This window comes from Trachurus trachurus, assembly GCF_905171665.1.
Source record: "Trachurus trachurus genome assembly, chromosome: 19".
Classification (NCBI taxonomy): domain Eukaryota; kingdom Metazoa; phylum Chordata; class Actinopteri; order Carangiformes; family Carangidae; genus Trachurus; species Trachurus trachurus.
Genome location: NC_139913.1, coordinates 22,944,676 through 22,955,250, shown reverse-complemented (window position 1 = coordinate 22,955,250; position 10,575 = coordinate 22,944,676). Strand labels below are relative to the sequence as shown.

The 10,575-nt window shown below is 41.8% G+C and overlaps 1 protein-coding gene across 1 annotated transcript; it reads right to left on the bottom strand.

Annotated features, from left to right (window-relative positions):
* Nucleotides 1–131: 131 nt before the first annotated feature.
* adprh (ADP-ribosylarginine hydrolase) lies at nt 132–7,879 on the bottom strand. The gene is made up of 8 exons (XM_083994176.1): nt 7,505–7,879; nt 6,948–7,062; nt 6,758–6,866; nt 6,278–6,376; nt 6,089–6,194; nt 3,644–3,910; nt 1,598–1,812; nt 132–835 (listed from the first exon to the last, which is right to left on the bottom strand). Exons 1-8 carry the CDS (start codon nt 7,510–7,512, stop codon nt 687–689), a joined length of 1,068 nt encoding a protein of 355 aa, XP_083850302.1. The 5' UTR covers nt 7,513–7,879; the 3' UTR covers nt 132–686.
* Between the last annotated feature and the right edge of the window lie 2,696 nt (nt 7,880–10,575).

Here is a 10,575-nt window from a genome sequence, read left to right as displayed (position 1 = left end):
GATCCAGTAGTTCAAACCCAACCCTTTGCCCCTCTTCTCTCCTGTAGGAAAATATAATTAATAAAAAAAAAAGGACAAGATGGACAAAAAAAATATTAAAACAACAATGACCAAAAAATAAAGTTTTCAACTCAACTACAAAGGTTTGTTTGTTTAATTTATTGTAGGATTCATTGTGCAAGTCTAGGGTATCGTAGTTACAGTTCTGCTCTTTTCTATGTGAAGTCACAGCTAACAGCCGTAACGAGGCACTGAAATGTTTTTTTTTTTTTTCATTGAACAATAACAGGAAGACTTTTAATTTGAAGCTCGCTAAGCATTTGCTATTATGTCAGGCTGACAAAACGAAGTAATTACCTCCTAAGGGACTTATTGTATTCTCCTCACATTCTCATTAGCTTGGATTCGTTCCGCTCAGTGCTACAACTCTGTATGTAAATTTCAAACAGTCACTAGGGGGACCCCTCTGTATGCACCAACCTCAGTGCCCACATCGTCAGTCACAGTCCTCGTTGTGGCAGATAGGAAACGGCTTAAGGTTAGTGGGACACTCTGCCTCCCCTTCAGGCAAAGTATGACACCACACTTTGTGGCTCGGTGACAGCGCTCAAGATCGTCAATGTGTCAGAGTGTGTGGCCTACTTTCCTCACGGAGCAACATGTTAGGACACAGACGTGCCGTGGCCTCAATGCGACAGGGCATACAGCTGCTCGGCGCTGCGCTCCAGTCGATCCCTGTACTCCAGGTTGGAGTAGTTACCTTCAGGGACCCCCTGTTTGCCGTGGAGGAGACCCCAGCAGCAGCAGGCGATCACAGCTGTGCTGTCGCTGTCACCTGACCGGCAAGAGAAGAGAAAAGACGGAACAGAATGAGGATAAGGCCAATGATAAATCCATAGCATTTCCATTTTAATTAAATGGATCTTATTAGACTCAAATTTATCTTTACAATTAATTATATAACACTGGGAGGTCAAATAAGAACTCTAATACTTATTTACTGCTATGAATTTATTGAGTGAGTTCAGTTTCCCAGAATTAAAACTACCATGTGCAGGGAGGTTGTGATCATCTTTACTTCTTTTCAAAATGATCTTAACTCCAGACTAGGCAGAAACACTGACTGCAACATCTGTTACAATGGTTTAAAATTTTAAATTCCCATTTAAATATTCACACGGGAGCCTTCATACACCTAAAATTCGAGGAGCTACTGCATAAAACAAGTTCCCTTTCCGCTTCATTTGCGCAGGCTCTACAAAGCTGCCTCTGTCCTCAAGACAATGACAGATGAGGACCAATTAGAGTGCAGACCGTCAGTCCATATGGTCCCGTCTGAGCAAAAAAGTGCCCTGACTATAGATGAGACAGGCGAAGGGAAAAACATCACTCTAAAAACAAGAGGAAGAGGATATGTTGGCCAGGTTGTGAGTAGGAGGAGATGATCAGGCTGGATGCCCACAGAAGGGTTTAATACTAAAAGGTACAGTTCAGGAATAAACTGGAGTTCACTGCAGATATGCTGTGGTGGTATTTTTGAGTACAGTTATGTAAGAAAAGTCTCCAAAGAGACATTTTCTTGACTTGAGTATCTGACCTCCATGGAAGCCTGCTCTGCCCATCAGCTCCTCCCAGTCTGCCCCCGCCCCCAGCATGGCGTCGTAGGCGATCATAGGAGCGTCGTGGCCGCTGCGTCCCGCCCAGCCCGACAGGCTGAAGCTCTTGTAGGCTTCGTCTCTCTCTGCAGGGCCGTAGGAATCGGGCCAGATGACGGGGCCCCTCCCGGTAGAGATGCCCCTCAAGTCCAGGTACCTGTGGTCAGAGGACAGAGACAGGTAGAGACACACACAGAAGAGCACTTGCCTCATTGACAAACTGATGCACCATTTCCATTGTGTATATATGAAGTGGAGCATGTTATCATGATATCCAGTTCATGTGGTAACACTTTATAATAAGTACACACTAATAATTAGTTAAGCATTAGGGCTGGGAGAAAAAATCGATTCACATATATATCGCGATATCTTTTTTGACGATTTTTAAATCGATTTTTTTTTTTTTTTTTTTTTAATATTGTGCAATGTGCATTTGTTAGCCTTTTTTACATACAGAGTACAGGTTTTGAAAAGGGTTTAAGTTCACTTTATAATGGAGTATGTTCATTTATAGGCTCCGTATTTGTGTGCAGATAAATGTTAAAAATGCAGACTAAAAACGAGAGAATCGGCAATATCGTAGAATCGCAATTTAAATCGAATCGCCATCCAAAAAATTGTAGAAGAATCAAATCGGGAGAAAAGCATATCGTCCCAGCCCTATTAAGCATTATTAAATACTGAATTCTTAATTTGTAACGCATGAAATGAGAAAATTGAATACTCAATAGTATGTAGTTTATAAATACAGTTAGTGCTTATAATGATGAGTAAAACATTTTTAACTGTGTTTATAAACTACATACTAATGAGTATTAATGTGTTATAAATGATGAATTCAGTATTTAATGCTTAACTAATGCTTAATAGTGTGTACTTATAAGTGTTAACTGTTCATGTTATCAATTTAAAAGGATAGTTCACCCAAAATTCAAATTGCACACATTGTCCAAATCTCGCGCGATTTACGCTGGCGTCAGTGCGAATTACTGATGCCGGCGCAAATCGCGTGAGATTTGGACGGACCAGGAAGAGGAGCTTCCGCTGCAAACAAGCTTGAAATATAGACTTATTTAATTTTTTTTTGGAACAATTTCGCATTTCGGGGCTTCAATACAAGACGGACATTACATACGAGCAGCATGGAGGTATTTGGATGTTTTTTGGTGTGTCTTTTTGTTACGAAGACAGTTGGTATCCATTTGCAACCGTTATATTGACATGCACTGCTACGCCGAGACCCCCTGTAACTCAGAGAAGCCAGAGACTCTGAAACGTCTCCCAGCCCTTAGTCCACATGAGGGTGAGTAGATAATGAGTGCAATTTGAATTTTGGGTGAACTATCCCTTTAAGCACATAATGGCATCTAGTCATATACAAGCAGATTCACTCACAGACATATTTCTATAACAAAAATAGTTTCATTTCTTAAAGTCACAGTAATTTCATAAAACAGTATCTGGATACTGTAGGAACATGAGTTAGTAGAGTATTTGTTGTGGACTATTTTCAGTTGGAGAGTTAAACTCCTGTGGTGTACAGTGTTTACAGCAGCAGGAAAAGTAAACTAGTGTGCGTGTGTTTATCGTCATGAGGGAATGTGCTGCCCAGTGCAACAGTTCGGCTCACTGATGTGTAATTAACAGCCTCTGTACAACAGTGGAGCTCTGCCACTGTGTCAGGAGGAATGAGCTACATCAGGCTTGGGTCAGCAGGATCATTGATGGTTGGTGTTTACAGAAGAGAAAATATGAAATATCACAAGTGAGGGTGAGTAACAAATCAATGTGTGTGTTTTGTGTTATTGATATCAGGGGGCACAAGCCTAGAGGAGAAATGAGGTCACACGGCTGTACTCAAAACATCCACTGACATTTCAGTGCAAGTCTCCTGCCATTCTCTATTAACCTTGAGACTGAACTAGGCTAAGAGAAGTTGCTGATGGTGGAAACCTGGAGTTGAATACAACATGACAGGCTCGTACCACTGCCACTTGTCACAGAAGTAGCCCCAGTCTCTCTCCACCTCCTCCACCGCGAAACCTCGAGCCTGAACAAAGTTCTTGGCTATTGGACAGGCCTCGTTGACCAGGCCCAGACCCCACGTCGTGATTGGCCGGCGCTGGATGGCGTACGCGGTGAAAAGGGCCGACGCCACGGCTCCCAGGAAACCGGTGGGGTGGGGGTGGGTCATCCTCCCCGTCTCCACGGCAACCGCCACCAGCGACAACAGCTGGTCAGGCTTTGGATACCTGGTAAGGACATAGTAGTTAAGTTTATATCAGCGTTTATTATGGAGGATGTGTAGCTGGAAAATGTGTTCAAGCTTTTGAGGGTCACATTATATTCAAAGTCATTTCTTCTTTTCATAATGTAACTGGGTTCATATGACGTCCTTGATGTTTTAAAGGGATAGTATAATTTTTTTAAAGTGGGGTTGTATGATCTACAAATAGCCCCTAAGTACATTAATTGCAGTAGAAGACTCTCTGCACTCCTCCCGTTAGCAACGCCAGCCCATAGCCCTGCCCAGAGATTTACAACATACAGTGTTGTGAACAAAACGGCCTATTTTCGCAGCCTAAAAGAGGTTTTACCTGAAAAAAAAATACACAGTTCCATTGTTCGCTATAATATAATTTTTTCCAGCCCTTCAAAGTGCAGGAAAAACACAGTTTTTATTTGGACCTAACCAACTTACGTATCCCTCCGCCCAGGGTTAGCGCCCGCCGATCAGCAGTTGGTTAGGTCCAAATAAAAACTGAATTTGTCCTGCACTTTGAGGGGCTGGAAAAATTATATTATAGCGAACAATGGAACTGTGTATTTTTTTTTTCAGGTAAAACCTCTTTTAGGCCGTGAAAATAGGCCGTTTCTTTGGGTCTGTTCACAACACTGTATGTTGTAAATCTCTGTGCAGGGCTATTATGGGCTGGCGTTGCTAACGGGAGGAGTGCAGAGAGTCTTCTACTGCAATTTAAGTACTTAGGGGCTATTTGTAGATCATACAACCCCACTTTTAAAAAAAAAAGCTACTGTCCCTTTAACCCCGAATCTCTGTTACTTGTTTTTGTCTGCTTTGTTATCAAAGACAGCACATGTACCACACTGTAGATTCACACAGTGTTACACAGATAAACTGCTTGGAATAAAAGGAGCTACTGTAAACTTCAATAAGTAATGTATGATGCCAAGTTTTCCATGTGTCCCTTGGAGCCTAATAATTATAATAACATTACTTCTCTTACAGGAGAACCAACTTTTCTTTTTCTGTCTACAACTGAAACTCAGGTCAGTCCCTTGAATTTTTTCCTCATCACATTCCTGTCACTGAACAACGGTGTTGAGTTCAGGTCTAAAGCAATTAGCGCATCAGTTGATTAGTCCAAATTAACTGCAACCACTAAGTCCCCAACCTTCTACAATTTCAAGATTAGCTGGATTTTTTTTTTTTTTTTTTCAATTTTAAAATAGATAATAATAATAAATAATAAAAATTGAATGTGGTTCCATGGAAACATATTCACACTCGTCTCTGAAATATGTGGGTGAGGAACCTCAGAGTTATTTTGGACTCTGACCTTCACTTTGAAGGTCATGTCGGTTACATAAGGAGGGCAACTTTTAATCCCCTATAATAAAAGTTAAAAGATTTGTATATGTATTTATATATGTATCCGTATGAACATATAACTTACCACAACTGTAGGTGCTGGAAAAGCTTTAAAATGAACTTTGAAAGTGCTTTAATGTATCCTCTGAAAAGGTGCATGAACCCTGAATTTATAACTTCTCTGACCTTCTCTACTAGTCCCACACCTTCACTGACTGCACTCACAGGGAGGCTTTAGTACGACTCAGTTAGTCACTCTCTGTGCTGCAAGGTCACTGATAATTAACAAATAATAAGCAGATACACAGAGTATCCAATCTGCTGGACTGCATTAAAGGGATAGTTCACCCAAAATTGAAATTTCACTGATTATCTACTCACCCTCATGTGGACTAAGGGCTGGGAGAAGTTTCAGAGTCCTCCGTGGCTTCTCTGAGTTACAGGGGGTCTCGGCCTAGCAGTGCATGTCAAAATAATGGTTGCAAATGGATACCAACTGTCTTCGTAACAAAAAGACACACCAAAAAACATCCAAATACCTCCACGCTGCTCGTATGTAATGTCTGTCTTGTATTGAAGCCCCGAAATGCGAAATTGTCCTGTCTTTTTGTTACGAAGACAGTGGGTATCCATTTGCAACCATTATTTTGACATGCACTGCTAGGCCGAGACCCCCTGTAACTCAGAGAAGCCACGGAGGACTCTGAAACTTTTCCCAGCCCTTAGTCCACATGAGGGTGAGTAGATAATGAAATTTCAATCTTGGGTGAACTATCCCTTTAAGACTAGACTGAATTGTTTTGTACTTGGGTCTTACATCAGGCCGATGCACATGGACCTCATGGCCGCTCCACAGCCCGTCCCCTCTGGGTTATAGGGCACTCTGAAACCCCCCTCCTCCCCAGGCCTCAACTGGGACACGCCTAAAAGAGAAAATAGGAAGTCACATGTCTGCCGTAGTGACCAATGGATGTGATGTGACTGATAAATGAAGGCTCCGTCTCACCCAGGATGCTGGAAGGCCCTGGTTTCCTCCCTTCCATGTCTTTCATCCCCTCCACATATCGAGCAGCCACCTCATGCAGAAGCTCCTCCCCTCTCTTCCCTGCGAGGAGACACAGCAGGCCTAACTTGTTAAAACTGCACATCGTGTCCATATTAACATTTTTTAAAGAAGTAACATCTGTCAACAAGGCTGGCCGTTGTTTGCCTTATCTCAGTTAAAGGTCAAGTGGAATTTCTGCCGTCCTCCTTCCACTTGTGTGGCGACATAATAGAGCAGCAAATCAAGGCAAGACTGGGAATTAGATTTAACCTTTAGTTGTGGCTCTTGTGGGGGAGCGAGGTGTGGTGTGTGTCCTGATGAGGCCTCATCAGAACAACGCCGGCCATCGGATCAATCCAATCAACTCCTCGTTTGAAACGAAATGGGAGGAGGAGAGACGGAAAACACAGACAGCAAATTCAATGTGCTTTTGACCCTCACCGCTCGTCAGTCCTTCAGCCGTTGCCAGATGCAGAACCGTGTCGTCACTCACTGGCCAATCAGGGAGCTCAGCCTTGATGTTCTTCAGACCACCGAGCTCCTTCAGCTCCTGAATGAGACAGAGACAGATGGTACAGAAAAAAGACGATATATGACATACGATATACGAATATACTTTTACCACACTGACCTGGTGAATAGCTGGTCCAGACTCATTGTACTCCCATAGCTGGTTTCTGTACCCAATAGCATCACCAACACCACTCAGCAACATGCCTGCCTTATAGTGCTCCAGTGTTGCGGATCTGTATTAACACAATAAATAAAAAATAAAAAATAAATACACTTTAGACTTAAAACACACAAAGTAACTCCAGGAATAAGCCAATTACTGCAAAGTCATTGACATTAAACAGAAATACAACTATTCTGATGATGACTTGATAAATTCATTATGTTATTTTCTTGCAGTACTTCCAAGTGGTTCATTTGTATGTATTTGACATGTTCATTATTTCAGCTGAAAACTGTCAAAGTATTTCAGACAGTAATATTTTTTTTTACATTTGTAAACTTATCATAGTCAGACTTGTCAGTCATGTGTATAATAAATTGATCAAGCATGTAAAAAAACAAACAAACAGTCGACTAAATGTAAAAAGCAACACTGGTTTGATTTGAGGATCATTTCAGTAAAGTGTTGCACATGCTGTGGGCTACCCCTCCTCCATGCTGTGGCACCCTCACCGGTCCATTGCTGCGAGTCGTCCCAACAAATCAGGCTTCAGGAGGCGGCCACAAACTTCAGCTGACACCGGGGCTGCAGACTGAGGTGGATCGGTCCCCGACGCTTCTTCTGAGCTACGCGTTAGTCGGAGGTTTTGACTCTGTCCTGTAACAGAAAGGCCTGCAAACAGCTGCGTTCATTCAGTCAGAGTTACTGCACGCTCGATCGCCTTTCAAGTGAGCTCGACTCCCTGCAAACGTGCGGGCTATAAAAAGACGCAGCAGCAGCAAACCAAGTTTAGCTCTCCAACTAGCAAGATGGTAGAAATGGCAAAAGTTCTGTGTAACAGCGGGATAATCATTGACGAGATCCCACTCACAGCTGCCCTGCACAGATTCTTGTTTAATCTGTGACTTATTGGACAAACCACACTTTCTTTTCTTTTTTGATGTTGCTGAAATGACTGAATCATCAAGTGCAACTTCACTTAAGGCTGCAGAAATGTGCCCAAACTTGTAGCCTATCAATTTTAGGTTAATATGTTGTTTCTTTGACCACGCCGACTGGGCGTTCTGACATGATTTGTTATGGCTGAATAATAATCCAGTAAATTCACAGCCTGGAAAAATTCATCAGTTCATTATATTTCAACATTTTGCAAATTTGCTAAATATACCATAGCGATAATACTTTCTCGGCCTGTTGGTTACCACTAAAAGCCTGTACAAAGATGACAAAAGTATAAGTGGCGGCCTGTTATTTGCGCTGCAGCCATCAGAATTTCAGGAAAATAAAGTATAGACACAGTAGACTAAACATAAATTACATAATAAAAAGTAATTACCACATAGTGTTCACTCATACAGTGGGTTTTACTTTTAAATGTTTAAGCCTTTCCATTCCATATTGGGTTTATTATTATATTTATTATATTATTATATATTTATTCGGGGTTGTTTTATACATTTCAATAGCAGGGAGGCCGGTTTTACTTTTGGCTTCCATGTGACTTCATGCTGGTCTCTAATTGGTTACTTAAAGGTTCTCGCTGCGCCCGTGGCGAATCAGCGCGTTTGGGTCATTTTTCATCCAATCTGATTGATTCATGACACCTGTCAATCAAAGTCACTCCCCTGGCAGCGGAGACGCACCTGTCACTCAAACAGCAACAGACGCGCCCGCGTGCATACGGAGCAGAATGACAACAACAACGACAAGACAGGAGACAATGGCGGCAGCAAAAGAAAATTCGGTTGTTTCTTTACGAAATAATCCTTTCACGAGGCGTTCGCTGGAGGAAAAAAAAGGAGCGTGGACCGGGGAAACCTGATTGAAAATCCAGCAGCAGGCAAGTGACCATGGACGGAGTTACACTCCAGGCTTCTCCCGCCTGTGTTATGCCAAACACAGTTGGCTAGCTGGATGTGAAGTTAGCAATGCTCTTTATTTATCTTAACAGTGGTCAGGTGGGCGAGTCATCTCAGCGTCCGCTGGCCCCACTCATTCATGAATATTTTATTATTTAAAAAAAAAAGAAGAAAACATTTAGGGAAGTCCCGTAAGGCACACCCCTGACGGGTCCATGCCCCACAGCCCTATCCCACATTTCTAAGATTTTTCTCAAAATTAGTCCCTAACGTGTCCTAACCCTAACCGCCTGTGTCTAAATTGCACCAACTGACAGGAGGCTAGTCAATGCAAGGCCTCTGTGCTACTTGCTATACTGGATAAAAGGTTGGGTATAATTGGCTAACAAATAGGGAGAAAGGGGATGACATTTATTGCAAATTCATGAAAAAGGATATGTGGGAGCATAGAGCCTAATTTTGAGAAAAAATATTATATGTGGGAACATATGGCTGTGGGAACATAGGAATGCCCCCTCCTCCCCGACGTCATAACGTCACTTCACAAACCTGACGTCACGAACGCCTCGATCACAATCATAATGATGACAACTGTGTATGGTAATGTGTGACATCACACATAGGTGATGTCACACATTATGGATGACGTCACGAACCGCTGTTCTTTTATGCACAATCCAGTGGATGACATCACACTTGTGTCATTTTGTAGACATTGTAGAACGCAAGAGTTTCTGACTGAGACGCGCAGGAGTTTTTCACTTGTTCCTTCCTTTCTGATCATACTAAAAATGGACGGCAGAGGAGATGGAGAACACAACGGAAGAAATAGTATGTATTTGGTTTGACATGATATTATGATATTAAAATTTACGCAAGTTTAGATAGATACAGAAATACATACTGTACCGGTAATTGTTCATTTGGTAGTGGAAAGATTCTAATTCTATACATTTATTTATAAATAAAATATAAAATATATTTTTTTTTAAATCTATTTATACCAGTTTAGTAATGTATTTCTCTGATCTTATCTTTTCTAAGACTATCTGCTTTACAATTTTATCAAAAATAATTATTATGACATACTAAATCTCTGTTTTCTTTTGCAGGGATGTTAATGCCTATAGTTGTGTATATAGCTGACCGGCCCATAGCTGATCAGCTTAATGCTAATATTCTTGCCTTTGTGGACTTCCTTTTGAATCATCATTATTTTGATGATGAACTTTTTAATGGAAACGTTGATGGAGGCAATGCTTTTGCCAATGTCAACCAGGAAAACCCTGGCAATGAGGCCAACGATGGAGAGCTTGACAACGTCAATTATGGAGACCATGAAAACGACGTTGACAACAACGTTGAAAACGACATTGACAACAATGTTGACAACAATGCCAACGATGGAGACCTTGTCGACGCCATTAATGAAAATGTAGACAACGACCTCATCACTGAAAATGTAGACAACAATGCCACCAATGAAAATGTAGACGATCGCGCCATTGATGAAAACGTAGACAACAATGACATAGGTGAAAACCATGGCAACAACTCCAGCAATGAAAACTTGAACAATGACAACCACGACAACAGTGGCAACGATGAAATTGCTAGAGATGCTGGCATTAGTGCTCAAGTTAACGAAGGTCCCCTGCCTGCTACAAAAAGGTCAAGCTCCAGTAAATTTGAGTGGTGGGACGAGTTTGCTGACTGCAGCTCTG

Bases quoted from the DNA above. Each gene is read 5' to 3' on its own strand.
- adprh (XM_083994176.1), bottom strand. The intron at 6,377-6,757 runs GTGAGGGTCAAA...GTCTCCTCGCAG, and splicing joins GGCTGAAGGACTGACGAGCG to GGAAGAGAGGGGAGGAGCTT. The intron at 1,813-3,643 runs GTACGAGCCTGT...CTCTGACCACAG, and splicing joins TTCTGTGACAAGTGGCAGTG to GTACCTGGACTTGAGGGGCA.